Genomic DNA, 17,073 nt, shown 5'->3' with positions numbered 1-17,073 from the left:
CACTGTGCCACCCAGGCACCCCTCTTTCTTTCTTTTTTTCAAGATTTATTTATTTATTTTAGAGAAAGAGCACACGTTGAGTGGGGGGAGTAGCAGAGGGAGAGGGTAGAGAGAATTTTCGATCAAACTCCCCAGTGGGCAAGGAGCCTGACGCAGGCCTCAGTCCCAGGACCCTGAGATCATCTCCTGAGCTGAAATCAAGAATTGACTGCCGAATCAACTGAACCACCCAGGCGTCCGTAGATAGTCTTCCTTTGCTGCTATACTAATTCCTCTCTTTCCACTATTTTTGTTTTTTAAAGGTTTTATTTAATTTTTGTTTTTATTTTGCGAGAATGAGCTGGGAGGGGCAGAGAGAGAGAGGGAAAGAGACCAAATCCCAAGCAGACTCCATACTGAGCACTGAACCCATCTCATGACCCCGAGATCATGACCTGAGATGAAACCAAGAGTTGGACGCTCAACCGCCCGAGCGACCCAGGCTCTCCATCCTCTCTCTCCACTATTTCTCACAGATTGTTTTATCTTAAGCTACTGTGGGCTAGGAAATCAAAATAATTAGAGCTTGCTCAATTAAAGTAAAAGTAATTTGAGTTTGAATGAGACTTGAAGGGATTTCTTGTGAGCAAATATACTGAGCTTTAGTGGGCAGACTTTGTGTTACCTTATTTTAACCTTCAGTGCATAGATGGCAGTTGTCAGATCAGTGCCGTTATGTCTAACACAGAGAGTGTTTTTGTACTTCTTTTAAACAGAGAAGAAGATACAGAAAATGAGAATGAGAAGAAAATTTGGTACTACAGCACAAAGGTCCAACTTGCAGAATTAATTGACTGTCTAGATAAAGATTACTGGGAAGCAGAACTTTGCAAAATTCTGGAAGAAATGCGGGAAGAAATCCACCGGCACATGGATATAACTGAAGACTTGACCAATAAGGCTCGGGGCAGTAACAAATCCTTTCTGGCGGCAGCTAATGGTGAGAGGGAAATTTTCTCAATTTGCTTGTTACTAAATTTAGGATGAACTCTTGCTATGAAATCCCTGTAAAACTTGAAATCATTAAAATTTCAAGTTATATATATTTTAATTCTCTGTTTTTTCTTTTTAAATATCTTATTTATTTGAGAGAGTGAGCAGGAAAGCACAAGCAGGGGAGCAGCAGAGGGACAGGGAGAAGCAGACCCCCGGCTAAGCAGGGAGCCCGACTTGAGGCTCGATCCCAGGACACTGGGATGATGACCTGAGCAAAGGCAGACATTTAACTGACTGAGCCACCCAGGCACCTCAGTTCTCTGTTTTCTTTTTCTTAAGGAATCTTGTTCATCCCAGCATAAATTAGGGATTTTATGCATTTTAGCCTTTAGTATCTTACCATGGTCATTACTAAATTGTTTTTTTTTTTTCTTTAATTTGGGTATCTTATTGAGAATCCTACTTCTATTTATTTATTTATTTATTTAAACTATTTATTTATTAGAGAGGCAGAGAGGGAGAGAGCGCGAGTGGGGTGAGGAGCAGAGAGGGAGAAGCAGGCTCCCCACTGAGCAGGGAGCCAGACTCAGGGCTCAGTCTGGGGACTCTGGGATCATGACCAAAGCCAAAGGCAGATGCTCAGCCTACCTCAGTAGGTAGTAGACCCAGGCATCCCGCGAATCCTACTTTTAATTATGAGAAAGAGTATTCTTTTAAAAGATACTCTTTGCTTTTTTTTTTTTTTTTTAAATAAAACTTTCGATTTTAGAATAGTTTTATAGTTACAGAAAGGTTCTGAGGTAGTACGGAGGGTTCCAGATTCCCTGCACCAGGTTTCCCCTATTATTAGCATCTTACATTGGTGTGGCACATTTGTCATAAGTAGTGAACCTATATTGATAGCATTATGATACCTTAATCTATACTTTATTCTGATTTTCCTATTTTTACTGGTAACCTTTCTCTGTCTCACCATCCCATCCAGGCTCCCACACTGTATTTACTTATGTCTGTTAGGTACCTCTAGACTGTCACATTTTCTCCAACTTTTTATATTTTTGATGACTTTGATGGTTTTGAGGAGTACTGGCCAGGTATTTAATAGAAGGCCCTCAAATGGATTTGTCTCATGTCCTTCTCAGAACTGAGATACGGATTCTGGAAGGAAGACCACACCACTCTCCTCCTGTCAGTACTACATGCCATCACGTGACTTGTCACTGATGATGTTCATCTGGTTCAGGTGGCATTTGTTGAGTTTCTGCCCTGTAAGATCACTGCTCCCACCTGTGCTGTGCTTTTCGGAAGAAAGTCACTGTGCACTGCCTGCGCTCAGGTGGGGAGGGTTTGGGCTCCACTCTGGGGTAGCAGCTGTCTACACAAATTATTTGGGACTTTTCTGCAAGGGAGATTGTCTATTCTCCTCGTTTATTTATTTATATCAGTGTGGACTCATGGATATCTATTTTATACTTTGGATTATATTTCAGTAGTACCTGATTTACTTTGTTGCTCAACTTTTTGCTTTCTAAAAAAAGATAATAAATATGATTTTTAAAAATTTAATTTCTTTTCAGTGTAACAGAATATGATTTTTTAAAGAAAGCTTAAATAGTACAGAAAGGTATAGAATGAAACGTGAACTTCCTTTGTAATCTCCAGTTTCACTTTTTTTTCCCACTTTTTTATGTTTAATAAGTATCACCTGTGTTTTCTTTAAATCTTAGGTAAAATGATTGGGCAAGACTCTGAAAGTACACTTTAACTGCCTGGTTTTGCTTTTCTATATACATTATCTGCTATATGTAAAATCCTTTTAATGTTCTTGAGTCTCCATTTACTGAAAAAATTTCCCCATTCTCTATTTTGCTTCAAATAGAATGTCTATACTTAATAAATATATTTAGTTAAGCTGTTTCCCAGCTTCTTCTCACATACTCTACATCAGCATTCACTTGAATTCACCCATGTTTTTTTGAGGACGATAGTCATACTGTCCTGTATAACTACCGTTGCATACACATGACTTCATCTTCAGAAACTAGCAGACTAATTACCAAGGATTGTGTTTCTTCATGTCTGGTTGTTGGAAGTATTTTTCTATTAGATCTATTGAGAAAAATAGGTAACATTTTTATCAGATAATTGTAGATGTTAGAATTTTGGGGGGAGTTTGTATCCCCTTCTGATTTCTTTTTCTCCGTGGTATAGATCAGATAATAGGAAGTTTATTAATTTTAGACAGGTTACTTTCCTCTTGGTTTTCTTTCATGAATCCTGGCATTAAAATTGACAAATCCATTTTTACTTTTTTGCATCCTCTGCTTTTAGTACAATAATAAAGAACTATGTCCAGTCCCCTAAAATGCAGTATTATGTATGTTTTTATCAAGTATGTTGAATTAGAAATATTTTCTAGAGTGAGCTTGCCTATGTACAGAATTGTAGAGGTGGTATCATCTTTTTTTTTTTCCAAGATTTATTTACTTATGGGAGAGAGACCAGGAGGTACACTTGAGCAGGGGAAAGGGCAGAGGGAGAGGGACAAGTAGACTTCCTGCTGAGCACAGAGCCTGATGGGCTCCATCCTAGGACCCTGAGGTCATGACCTGAGCTGAAGTCAGACGCTCACCAGCTGAGGCACTCATGCACCCCAGTGTCATCTTAAGTAAAGAGCAAAACCAAAATAGGAATTGGTGATCAGAATGTTTAGTGGTCTGATACAGGGGAATGTGAAAAACTAGAAGTGCCCAATATAGAAGAATTGGATTATCATACGATAGAAGATTGGAGATTTGGAGAATTACATAAGGTACCGTGCCAGAACGGTAGCTGGGTCTTTGAAGTACTTAAATTCTCTTTCTCTAAATAAACAACGTGGTAAATACACCAGCTTTTATAAAAAAAAAATAATAATAATAACCAATTAGCATAGTAGGATTATAGTTGGTATCTTATTTGTATTTTTCAAATTTCCTACAATGAGCATTTTTTGGTTTTATTTTTGTTTTTTAAAGATTCAGTTTATTTATTTTTAGTGGATGAGAGAGGCAGACGGAGGAGAAACAGAATCTCAAGCAGACTCCCCACTGAGTGTGGAGCCTTATGGCGGCTTGATCAGTCCCACAACTCTGAGATCATGACCTGAAGCTGAAACCTAGAGTCAGGTGCTCAACCAGCTGAGCCACCCAGGTGCCCAGCATATAATGTACTTTTTAAAAAATTAAACTTTTTTATGTAATCAGGAACAGCAGAGAAAGCTTTGAGCATTAGGCCAGAATATATTCTAAGACAGTTAGGTGACTAGTGCTTATGTGCTGTGGGACTGTCTTGATCCTGTAGTTACCCTCTTAATACAGTGTGGAGCTCATTTAAGTAAGAGTGACTGTGGCTTGGATTTATTTCATGGGAGATCTAGACAGAAAGTGACACTTTTTTTTCTTTTCTTTTCTCTTCTCCTCCTCCTTTGCTAAGGTTCATTCAACATGGTTCTCTTACTCAAAAGAATTGAAAATTGATGAGGAAGAGGAGAGAAAACTATCTTTTTAAAATTTTTTTTTTTTAAGATTTTACCAGAGAGAAAGAGAGCACAAGCATGGGGAGTGGCAGGCAGAAGGAGAATCAGTGCTCCCCACTGAGCAAGAGCCTGGTGTGGGACTTGATCCCAGGACCTTGGGGTCATGACCTGAGCTGAAGGTAGCTGTTTAATCAGCTGAGCCACCCAGGCATCCTGAAAACTGGCATTTTTGAGTACCTGCTTTGGTGTTCATCTAGATGTTTTACAAGCCTTTAATCCTCTCAACAGCTTTGTAAGGGGTGTGGGTACTGGCAATAAATTAAACATTCAGACGGAAGAATTCACCATTAAAACGCTGGTCTGCCACTGTTAAGTCTATTTGCTCTCACTGGGAACCATAATCTGAGCTATGGTAGTCCCTTTAGGAGCATCTGGGCCAGGTAAAAACCTAGAATAATTTCTTGTGGTGTTCTTCAATTTGGGATTTTATGATAGGAAAACAGCAGAAACTACTAGGTTCTGAAATAGCCAGGAGTAATTTGCATTATCGTGACATCAGTTTCAGCATCACAGTGTATTCTAATGACTTGACATTCTTAACCTTGAAAATAGCATAAATCCTTTCAAGTTTAGCCCTTTGGTTTTTTTTTTTTTATTATTGTTTATTTTTTTAAAGATTTTATTTATTTGACAGACAGAGATCACAAGTCGGCAGAGAGGTAGGCAGAGAGAGAGAGAGGAGGAAGCAGGCTCCCTGCTGAGCAGAGAGCCCGACGTGGGGTTCGATCCCAGCACCCTGGGATCATGACCTGAGCCAAAGGCAGAGGCTTTAACCTACTGAGCCACCCAGGCGCACCAAGCCCTTTGGTTTTTATATACTTATATGTATACTTTAGGAGAGTTTAATTCTACTTTGATAGTTCAGTTTTCCTTTTCTGTTTTTGTCTAATAGTTTATGAAAATTTTCAAATAGATGGAAAGATCAAAAGATTGGTACAGTAAGCACCTGTATGTCCATCCTGATTATACAATTTACTGTATATTTTTAGTTGTAAGTAGTTTGCTATATTTGCTTTATCATAACCTTTATGGTAATTGTATTTTATAATTCTTTATTTTGGTGTTTTTGAAGGAAGTTTATATTTGGAATACATTTTTCTAAGTAGAGATGGTTTTTATTTTATTTTAGAGAGAGAGAGAAAGAGCGGGTGGGAGGGGCAAAGAAAGAGGAAGAGAGAGAATCTTAAGCAGATTCCATGCCCAGCACAGAACCCCACATACGGCTTAATCTCACGACCCTGAGATCATGACCTGAGCTGAAATCAAGAGTCAGATGTTTAACTGGCTGACTGCGCCACCCACTCACCTTGGTAGTAGTAGTTTTGTTTTGTCTTGTTTTTAATGTTGTTTTATTCTCATTAAATGGCACTAGGAAAGTTGGGAGGAACTTGAACTAGTTAGATGAAAAAGCCAGCAGCTGGGGACGCCTGGCTGGCTCAGTCGGTAGAGCTGGTGACTCTTGATCTCAGGGTTGTGAGTTCAAGCCCCACATTGGGCATAGATATTCCTTGAAAAAAGGAAAAAGAAGAGTTGGAAGTTGAAAATCTGGGTGGAGCTGTGTTTGAAAGAGAAATAATATGGCTCTAAGAAGAGCAAGTGATTAGGGACGCCTGGGTGGCTCAGTTGGTTGAGCAGCTGCCTTCGGCTCAGGTCATGATCCCAGCGTCCTGGGATCGAGTCCCACATCGGGCTCCTTGCTCGGCAGGGAGCCTGCTTCTCCCTCTGCCTGCCATTCTGTCTGCCTGTGCTCGCTCTCTCCACCCCCCTCTCTCTGATAAATAAATAAAATCTTAAAAAAAAAAAAAAAGAAGAGCAAGTGATTAGAAACTAGACTTCTAAATAAAAAGTTCTTTAAAAAAAACGAGATACTTCCATTGATAAGTTTAGTGTACTTATTAGCAAGCGTAACCACGTCTGTGGTGAATTGAACTGAAAGTGGTGGGTAAAGGGATATGAAGAGATAGGTCAAAAGGATCTTGGGAAGAAGACTTGGATGATGAGGAGGACAGAAAACATGCCAGTTGGAATTTCTTCCATATGAACTTGTCCTGTACCTATCTTAGATGGTCATATATTGATTGGCTCTGAATTCTTATAGAAATTCGGAATAGAGAAGGTGATAGAGAGTGTGAGGAGTTAACTCCAGCCAGCTCAGCTGTCATCACTTTATCAGAAAGATCAGTGTTTTCCAGTGATGACTTTTTAGGTTTTTTTTTAATCCTAGGAAACATTCTAGATACCTACAATTTTTTTTTTAAAGATTTTATTTATTTATTTGACAGAGAGAGATCACAAGTAGGCAGAGAGGCAGGCAGAGAGAGAGAGAGAGAGGAGGAAGCAGACTCCCTGCTGAGCAGAGAGCCTGATGCGGGACTCGATCCCAGGACCCTGAGATCATGACCTGAGCCGAAGGCAGCGGCTTAACCCACTGGGCCACCCAGGCACCCTAGATACCTACAATTTAAGAAGCCTGGATGAAAATGCAGGTACAGAAGATTTAAACAAAGGAAATGTAAACAAGGAAATTCAAAAATAAAAAAAAAAAATACCATGTTACATGGCATTAAAAATGTTTCTTGTTCACAAACACTGTACTCTAGTTGGTAATTTTGTTTCTCATGGGGGTACATTTAGCAGTTCTAAAATTACTGTGTATACTAGAGTTGACCAAATAAATAGATATAGATAATGAGAACAAGGTTTCTCTTGTTAGAAGTTACAGAGAAGCAACAGGGCAGTGCTTGAATGGACCACACAAACCACCGCACAAAGATAGAGAAAAAATATAGATGTATGACATACATTGTTTAGTATGCATATACATAACATTTCCTAGCTGTCGGCTGAGTATCGAAATAGTGACACTGTAATAGTAACAATTACACCTGAGCCCAGATCATATCTTCGGAATATCATTCTCCAATAAAAAAAGAACCAAGAGTCCTTACAGAGATCATGGATTCTAGGGTTGGGGCAGGGAAAATACAAGGTGAGCTTGGAACGTCTTGTCATACTAGAAAGTAAGGGAGCGCTTCATGAATGAACGAATGAACACCGGAACGACTGAAGTGTGTTCAGAGAACACAAGCCTCACTTTCAGCTCCCAGGGGCCAAAGCTGGAATAAACTTGAGGACCAAAATAGAAAATGATAGTGTTGGATCATAATCCAAAGAGAGTCTTTGCCAATATACTTGTGGTCTACATCATGCTATAATATTCTACCCAAATTAAAAGAGGATTAGAGCCCTTAGGGATTTATTGACTTTCAGAACAGTTACGGGGCTTCAGAGAGAAATGTATTTTCCAAATGGGACTTTGTTTTCTCATTTTGCAGTAGCGCCTGAAGGTTAGATAGCTTGGCGACTGTAAGTCTAAACAGCTAGTTCAAGTCAGATGTGCACTGGGTCATGGGTACCTTGGTTTTGACCACTGTACCACACTGCCTAGACTGTGGGTCTGTGCAGCTTACAGTTTCCCTCATACGGTAGAAGAAATGACAGTAATCTCTATCATGTCAACTTCAAAGGTTAGACTGATTTTCTTTTTTGAAAAAAGAAAGTAGTTGTAATTTCCATGTATTTTGTAGAAACGAAGATAACCAAATTGGTTGGGTTCTATAAGCATTGAAATCGTATTGATAATCCTTATCCTTATTTCATAGTTCTAATGTCTTAACATGTTTAATTTTAATAACTTATATTCAAACTCTTAAGTGGCATCTGTAGTACTTTTATATTTGGTATATATGGAAGCAAAACTTTTTGTTTTTTTATTACAGAAGAAATTTTGGAATCCATAAGAGCCAAAAAAGGAGATATTGATATTGTTAAAAGCCCAGAAGAAGTAGAAAAGGACAAGAACGAGACTGAGAATAATAGCTCCAAAGATGTTGAGAAAAGTAGAGAGGAGTTTGAAGACCAGTCCCTTGAAAAAGACAGTGACGACAAAACAGCGGATGATGATCCTGAGCAAGGAAAATCTGAGGGTAAAAAAATTATTTGGCTAGAAAGTGATATTTAATCAGTGTTATATATGTAACCTTCAGTTTTACTTTCAAAATGAAAATGAATCTCTTTTTATTACGAATAGTTATTTAAATTTCTATTTCTACAGAAAGTAGGATATCATTTCCCCTTGTAACATGTATAATCATTGTAATGAGTTTTACATATTGGTGGATTGCTTATAATATATATCTCTGTTTATACTTCCTAATAAGGTGCCATTTTCTTATGAGATTTGTTGGTGAAAAATCCCTATTTTTATAGCAGAATATGCACTTTTGTATGTGATATGTTCATTTTTATATTAATTAAACATTCTTAATATTTTAAATATTCGTAAATACTCTTTGGATTACTTACTGCAGAAGTATTCCAGAATCTAATTGCTTCAAAATGGCCATCAAATAAAAGCACGTTTTCTTGGTGATCATTCATTTTTAGTAGTTGATTGAATGTGGCCATTTGTCCTAAAGCAATTTTAAAGGATATCTTTAAAGTTTTGTTGTGCATTTTACTGTAGAGCCAACAGAAGTTGGGGATAAAGGTAACTCTGTGTCAGCAAATCTTGGCGACAACACAACAAATGCTTCTTCAGAAGAGACTAGTCCCTCTGAAGGGAGGAGTCCCGTGGGGTGTCTCTCAGAAACCCATGATAGCAGCAACATGGCAGAGAAGAAGGTGGCATCTGAGCTCCCCCAGGATGTGCCAGGTACAGAGGGCAGTGTATCAATGCCTCTGTAATGGGGGGAATCGTTCCCTTTTGTAGTAAAAGCTGAATGTCACCTGAAATTTTAAAGTATGTGTTCATTCATGCTGCTTGCTTACATTAAGTGCCATCCCTGATTGCTAAATTGTCACCTAACATTTGGAGTTTGACACGTGTTCTTGCAGTTAGTGCTTGAAACTCATCATAATCTTCATGCTTTTTTAAGTTCATTTAGCTGGTTTTGACTAATAGACTTATTTGTATATTTTATCATCAGATCATAGTGGCAGATATTTTGGTTTTAAGTACTTACATACTAATGGCTCCGTGTTGAATGATTTGACCATTCCAATTCTGTATGTACTAACAAATTAATTTATGTTTGCATGTGCTTGTGTAGTTTTTTAAACATTTCAACCATAATGTTATAATAGAAAACCATTGTCACAAAACATTTTTTGCAAGATAAATTTTGACATTGAAAATGTTAAGTTAATCAATAGTCCATATTTTAAGCTTTTTAAAATTAAAATTATACTTGAAGTAAGTTATATCACACGCAAAGAATGTCATTATGCCTTTCCTTGGACCTTTTTTTAATGAAAAATAAATTTTATTATAAGAGCTATATGTATTTTTTAAAAAGCAAACTAGAAAATTTAGGTGAGCAAAACAAAATAAACATTGGTAATCCCACCACAAATTAAGAATCATAGCTAATACCTTGCTGGAAGTCCTTAATGATTTTTTCTATATATTATAAGAATATCATGTATTTTCCAACTTGTGGTACTGTCATTGCTCTTGGGGGTAGGATTCTGATGTGTTGGGAAGAACGACAGCATTAGTTAACAGTTGGAAGGCTTGATTCTAGATCCACTTCTGCCCTAAGTTAATGTCATATTTAATCTCACAAGGCCTCAATGTCCCTGTTTTGTAATTTGAAGGATTTTGATGATTAACAGTTCTTGTGTGACTGCTTTCAACTGAGTACTTATAAACAGTGAACTGTTGCTGAAAACACCAGTAACATTAAATTAGTAACAAATGTAACATTAGATTACATGCAGAGATGTATGTGTAGGGTCCAAAAGAATCAGAATAATAAGGTCACCATATTTTATCCTAATGATTGTTGATTAAGATGAAGAAAAGTCTGAAAACTGTGCTAACTGGTGAAATAAAACAAAATTTTGAGCCTAGAAAAGAATAGACTTGGTATCAAGAGCAAGCTAGATTGAAAATAATGTAATTGTCCACTGAGAAGTTGGCTGGGGGATTAGACTTCTCTTTGAGATGTAGGATATTAAGTCAAATAAGTAGAAATAATAGGAATATTATGAGTAAATATTAACCACTTTAAATTAGAGCTGTTTAGAAAATAGAAGTAATAAATTCCCTTTTATGAGATTCATTTAGTAAATACCTATCAGAGATCATTTCATTTCATGAAGGAATAAGTGATGTTTATACCTACCTGACCTGTCAGAGATGATTTCAGCACAAGTCCTTTATTGAATGGACTGGAGAATCAGAGATCTATAATTCTGTGGTTAGACTCTAGGTCCTGTCCAATTAAAATATTACAGTATTACGACTTAATATCTTTATGAGACAGAATTTGGAAGCAGAGTACTAGGTCCCCAAAATTGTGAAGAGAATTTCATTTTTATTGGAATTATGATTACATCCTTAGTAAATACTTACTAAAATATTCTTTATGCTTTTAGATTGATAGTTATTGTGAACCTTATTCTTACTAGTAGGTTTATATACTGGTTAGTTGTTTGGTTCTTAAACCAAACACAGTAGAATAACAGCTGTGCACAGATTTTAGCAGACATTTGCTTTTACATTATTTATTACCAGTTTATTAATATCTCTCAGACATTTGTTCTTTTGCTACCAGAATGGTTTAAGGGAGAAACTCTTATCTTGGTATACTTTTAAGGGATGCCAGATGAAATACTGTATCTGCAAGAGTTAGGGTAGTACCTGACGTGTTGAATGCTCAGTGAATGCTGGATATGTTGTTATTGCTGTATACAGTCAAAGCTTTGAAAGAGGGAGAAGGCCTAGTGAGTAAAAAATAACAAAGTGGGTGAGTTGAATTACACATTTAAGGTTCAGTAATATAGTATTTAAACTTCGTATTTAAACTTTGCGTTCAGTTGGTTTTTCACGTATAGGTCACAAAAAATCGATTTAGATGAGATCCTGAACAAGAAGTGGGAGCAAATAGCAATTGTGAGTTGCTGTAATTGGAGTTGATTGGGTTCATTAGCAGGATCAGAGTGCCAGAGAGCTGAAGAGGCTATAAATTGAAAACCTGACCATTGGGTAAATCACAGCTCTCTCCTTGACTAGAGTAGAAAATTAAACTAAACCTAAAAACCTGGTAGTCTCATACTTGTTTCCAAAACAATGTGAAAAGCATTTTTAAATTTTTTTTTTTTAAGATTTTATTTATTTATCAGAGAGAGAGGGCGAGAGAGCAAGCACAGGCAGACAGAATGGCAGGCAGAGGCAGAGGGAGAAGCAGGCTCCCTGCCGAGCAAGGAGCCCGACGCGGGACTCGATCCCAGAACGCTGGGACCACGACCTGAGCCGAAGGCAGCCGCCCAACCAACTGAGCCACCCAGGCGTCCCTGTGAAAAGCATTTTTAAAGACATACATTAAACACACCACACCAGTTTTTAAAGAGGAGTTTGGTACATTTAAAGTAGACAGACATTTTAGTAAATCCCTCACTTTAAAATTTACAACACTAGTGGGAATGTATCAGTGACCAAAACAAAGTCAAGACCCTTGAGGATTCTCCTTTCTAGTGGGCAGTAGATGGGCCTAATGGTAGAGTCCTGATCCTCATGGAAGACCGTAACGTAGTTACATAGAAGACTCTCTGCTTCCTTCTGTTTCTGTCTCTTTCTCCATGCACTCATTTATTCAACAAGTATTTATTGAGTGCCAGGTGCCTGGCAGTGTGCTGGGTGCTTTGTGGTATCCCTGGACCACTCTCTGTGGGCAGTAGATGAGATGTGGTATTACAAGAACTGGAGAGGGGGGTTATTCTGGGTAGATGAGAAACAATAACTGTGATAGAAAGCATCTCATTGGCTTTCTTTCCCAAACCTCCAGAATGTATTCAGACGCCTGATTTAATGACTCAGGCTTACCAATAGAAGACTGTCATATTGGAAGGTTGTTTTTTATGGAAAAATGTGTTTTGGTAAACTTTTTCATTAAAATATAACATGGTAAAGTACGTAGGTGTTAAGCAAACGGTTTCCTAAAGCATACCTCTATAACCACATCATGTCCCCCCTAGTCACCACTATGCCCATCCCCACAAAAGCATTTACTGTCTTGACTTCTACAAGTCAGTTAGGATTGCCTTTAAAAAAGATCATAAATGGTATCAAACAGTATGTACTTTTTGATGTCCAGTTTTTTTTTACCTCAATATATGAGAGCCATCCAGATATTACTTGTAATAGTAGGACATTCTGTTTTATTGCAGTATGATATTCTATTACAGACATATATAGTGATCAATTACTAATTAATTATAATTACTCATTTTTTGTGTTGATAGGCATTTGAATGGTTTCCCATTTGGGGACCATTGTGAATAATGCTACAGTGGATATTCTTTTACATGTTTTTTATGCTCCTATATGTGCCTTTCTGGAGGTATAAGTCTTAGCTGTGAATTTCCCGGGTCATTCAGGTTGTACATGCTCATCTTAATAGAAATGGGTAGCTTTCTAGAGTGGTTATACAGGTTCACACTTCATCAGTGGTCTGTGAGAGTGCTCGCTCCTCTGCATCCTTGCTAACACTTGGTATCATTAGTGTCATTCGGTTTTTTCTCCTTTATTTTAGTCATTCTGATGGCATTATAGGGATATCTGGTTTGAACTTGTGACTGAGAATGTTGAGCATGTGTGTGTGTGTGTATGTTGTGTATATATGCACATATTTGTTAAATATATGTATACCCAGGCCATTCGGCTACCTTTTTTTGTAAACTACCTGTCAGTTCTTTTGTTTTCTCTTTTGTGGTGTCTTTTTCATTTGTGATTGTTTTCATGACAGAGGGTTAATTCCAGTCCCTCTGCTCCTTCTGGAAGCAGAAGTACTTACATTGATTTTTTATTTTAAGATTTTATTTATTTCTTTTACAGAGAGAGATCACAATTAGGCAGAGAGAGAGGAGGAAGCAGGCTCCCCACTGAGCGAGAGCCCGACATGGGGCTCGATCCCAGAACTCTGGGATCAGAGGTCTTAACCCACTGAGCCACCAAGGAATCCCCTTACATTGATTTTTTAATTAATTTATTTATTTGTCAGAGAGAGAGAGAGAGGGAACAAGAGAACGAGCACAAGCAGGGAGAACAGCAGGCAGAGGAAAAAGCAGGCTCCCTGCTGAGCAAGGAGCCTGATGTGGAACTTGATCCCAGCACCTGGGATCATGACCTGAGCCAAAGGCAGATGTTTAACGACTGAGCCACCAAGTCATCCCTATTTTTTTTTTTTTAAGATTTTACTTATTTACTTGACAGACAGAGATCACAAGTAGGCAGAGAGAGCGGGGGAAGCAGGCTTCTTGCTGAGTAGAGAGCCCGATGTGGGGCTCAATCCCAGGACCCTGAGATCATGACCTGAGCCAATGGTAGACACTTAATGACTGAGCCACCCAGGTACCCCTAAAATTTTTAATTTTTATCATTGTTTTGGTTGTATTTAAAAAAAATAGAGCTCCTCCAAAAGAGTATCCTAGTTGATACTTACATTTAGATGCAATATTATTTCTCCTCTGCCTCCTTAAGATGGATGCTTTGATAATTTTTAGTTTTTATTTATTTTTTCTAGTCTGTCAAGGCTGTGATTTTCCCTTTATGTACTGCCATAGCTGCATCCTGCAAACTGATATATTGTCTTTGTCATTCAGTTTAAAATGTTTTCTGATTATGAGATAGTTTTCTTTTTAACCCATTCTGGTTATCTTTTTTTTTTTTTTTTGCCATTGATTTTTAGCTTAACCTACTGCAGTCAGAGTAATTGTTGAGGTTTTATGGTTCAGTATGTGGTTAATATTGATAAATGTCTTAATTATCAATACATATTTTTAGTTGTTGGGTACAATATTGGGCAGTCAGATCAAGATTTTGAATTCTGTTGTTCAAATCTCTATCCTTGCTATTTTTTTTCTCTATCTTCTTTTTCTGTAAGATACTTTAAAATTACTTCAGTTTACTGTGGAGTTGCCTTTTTCTCTTAATTTTTTTTTCAGTTTTTGCATTATATACTTTGAGACTGTCTAATTAGGTGCACATAGTCTATATATTTCTTGTTGAATTAACTTTATTATTGCAAAATATCATTTATCTTTTTTTTTTGTAAGATTTATTCATTGATTTTAGAGAGAGAACACACGTGCAAAGGAAGAGGAATAGAATCTCAAGCAGTCTCCCTGCTGAGTGTGGAGTCTGACGTGGGGTTCCATCTCACAACCCTAAGATTGTGAACTGAGGGGAAATCAGGAGTTGGACACTCAACTAACTGAACCACCTAGGTGTGGTTCAGAGATTCAAAGATAAAATGTCCTTTATCTTTAGTAAAATTTCTAAGCTACAACAGCTTGCTTTTAATTCCATCCCAGGACCCTGGGATCATGACCTGAGCTGAAAGTAGATGCTTTACTGACTGAGCCACCCAGGCACCCCTAGAATTTCTTTAGAAATATATCCAGAATCTTTTTAGAAATACATCTACTTTCAGGGCACCTGGGTGGCTCGTTGGTTTAGTGTCTATCTTCAGCTCGGGTTGTGATCTTGGAGTCCTGGGATCGAGCCCCTGGTTCGGCTCCCTCCTCAGTGGGGAATCAACTTTACCTTCTCTCTCTACCCCTCCCCCCACCATGCACTCGTCAAATAATTAAATCTTAAAAAAAATACATCTACTTTCAGATTTTTTCAGAAGTAAATGTATATTGGGGAGCCTGGCTGGCCCAGTGAAAAGTGTTTCTCTTGATCTTGGGGTTGTGGGTTCAAGCCCTGTGTTGGGTGTAGAGATTGTTTAAAAATTTAAAGAAATCTTCAGAAGAAAAGAAGTAAATGTATATTATTTCAAGCTATATTTTGACATAAAGTCTTATCAGAGAGCACTGTCATTTTGTGATACAATAAATGATATTATGTAAGGGAAGAATTATAAATTCATGGTCAAAAAATCTGTGGGAGTGAGAACATGAGAAAAAACATGCAGATGTGATTTCATTTTGGGTATGATCAGTGATCAGAAAGATTTTTATGTGGCAAAGATTGATTAAACTGAAAAGTTGGGGGCGCCTGGGTGGCTCAGTGGTTTAGGCTGCTGCCTTCGGCTCAGGTCATGATCTCAGGGTCCTGGGATTGGGTCCCGCATCGGGCTCTCTGCTCAGCAGGGAGCCTGCTTCTCTCTCTCTCTCTGCCTGCCTCTCCATCTACTTGTGATTTCTCTCTGTCAAATAAATGAATAAAATCTTAAAAAAAAAAAAACTGAAAAGTTGGACCATATTTTGGGAAAGGTTAGTAGCCATCACTTAAAAATACTAATCTTTTAACATACCTATTAGATTTTTTTCCTTGCATCTGTGTTCCAGACATTTCACTTCAGTTCATGAAAATGGTTATGTTGCCAAAAACATCCCCATGTAGCAAGTATGCTCTTTAGTATTACTTCTTTGTAATTAACAAGAGGCTAGTTTCAGAATTATACTTTTGTCCTGGATTTTAGATTGGAACCTTTTTGTACTAGAATGTCAAGTTTCAAATTTAAAAGTGGAGAAAAGGATACATGACTTGCTAGCATCTTAAAGTCAAATCCACTCTTGAGAGTTTGTATTCAGACAATGCAGACAGCATTTGTTTTAAGTTGATGCCTGCAGATTTAATGCCTGGGATTAAAGAACATATCAGCAGTAGATGAAACTAGCTTCATTTCCATATAATTGTTTTGAAAATGTTTCCATGGACATTCTGAAACTCTAACTGCTATAAAGTTAAACTAAAGGAACATATTGATTTAAACTATTAACTTTTGGGGATAATGACATCTTGAAAGATAGGCACTTTGCTTTAGTTTTGAATTTTACTACAAGGGAAATTCGGTGGGCGTGCCTGGGTGGCTCAGTCAGTTAAGCATCTGCCTTCAGCCCAGATCTAGATCCCGGGGTGCTGGGATCAAGGCCTGCATTGGGCGCTCTGCTCTGTGGGGAGCCTGCTCCTCTTTCTCCCTCTGCCCCTCCAGCTTGTACTCACGCACTCTTTCAAATGAATGAATAAAATCCTTTTTTTCTTAAAAAGGGAAATTCATTTGATAGGAGACTGTTGGTAATAGATGCTAAACCAGTGTATTAGCCTCACTGAGTTGATCCGTAAGCTTTTGAGCTTTTGCAGTTAAATAATCTTTTCTTTCTTATCCTTTTTAGTAGGTTTGGTTTTAGTTTCTTGTTGTATACATTCTGATTAGCTATTTTACCTCAATTTTTTCCTTTAAAAAAATTCCCCTTTTAACCAGATAGAAAAATTACTTTTTTCTTTGTAGTTTTTTTGCTTAGAATTTTGTTTTTTAGGTTTTGGTGTTACTGTTTAGAAGTTGAAGATCAAGATCTACATGTAATTTTGGTTTGAGGGATAACCATAAAACTTACCCTATAATTGATTCATTGACAGTGTTTGTCATGTCTAATGAAAATAGTATTGTAAATGCCAAAACCCATAATATTTGCCATATGGCTAGAAATTCGGGCTTTAAAATGTACCT

General features: G+C 37.6%; 1 protein-coding gene across 34 annotated transcripts in view; it reads left to right on the top strand.

The window, feature by feature from the left end:
- Positions 1 to 17,073, top strand: part of BPTF (bromodomain PHD finger transcription factor) — a 159,079-nt gene that overhangs the window by 60,263 nt on the left and 81,743 nt on the right. For 30 of the 34 annotated variants that reach the window (XM_082706620.1, XM_082706592.1, XM_082706612.1 and 27 more), the window contains exons 3-5: positions 756 to 979; positions 8,332 to 8,538; positions 9,078 to 9,266. In XM_082706620.1, the coding sequence (XP_082562746.1) occupies positions 756 to 979; positions 8,332 to 8,538; positions 9,078 to 9,266 (620 nt within the window). The remainder of the gene's footprint in view (positions 1 to 755; positions 980 to 8,331; positions 8,539 to 9,077; positions 9,267 to 17,073) is intronic. The other 4 variants (XM_082706621.1, XM_082706594.1, XM_082706613.1 and 1 more) reach the window with 1 other exon arrangement.

The sequence above is a fragment of the Mustela nivalis genome, assembly GCF_964662115.1.
Source record: "Mustela nivalis genome assembly, chromosome: 17".
Taxonomy (NCBI): domain Eukaryota; kingdom Metazoa; phylum Chordata; class Mammalia; order Carnivora; family Mustelidae; genus Mustela; species Mustela nivalis.
The sequence above is the reverse complement of the archived record's forward strand: the minus strand, read 5'-3'. Positions and strand labels throughout refer to the sequence as shown.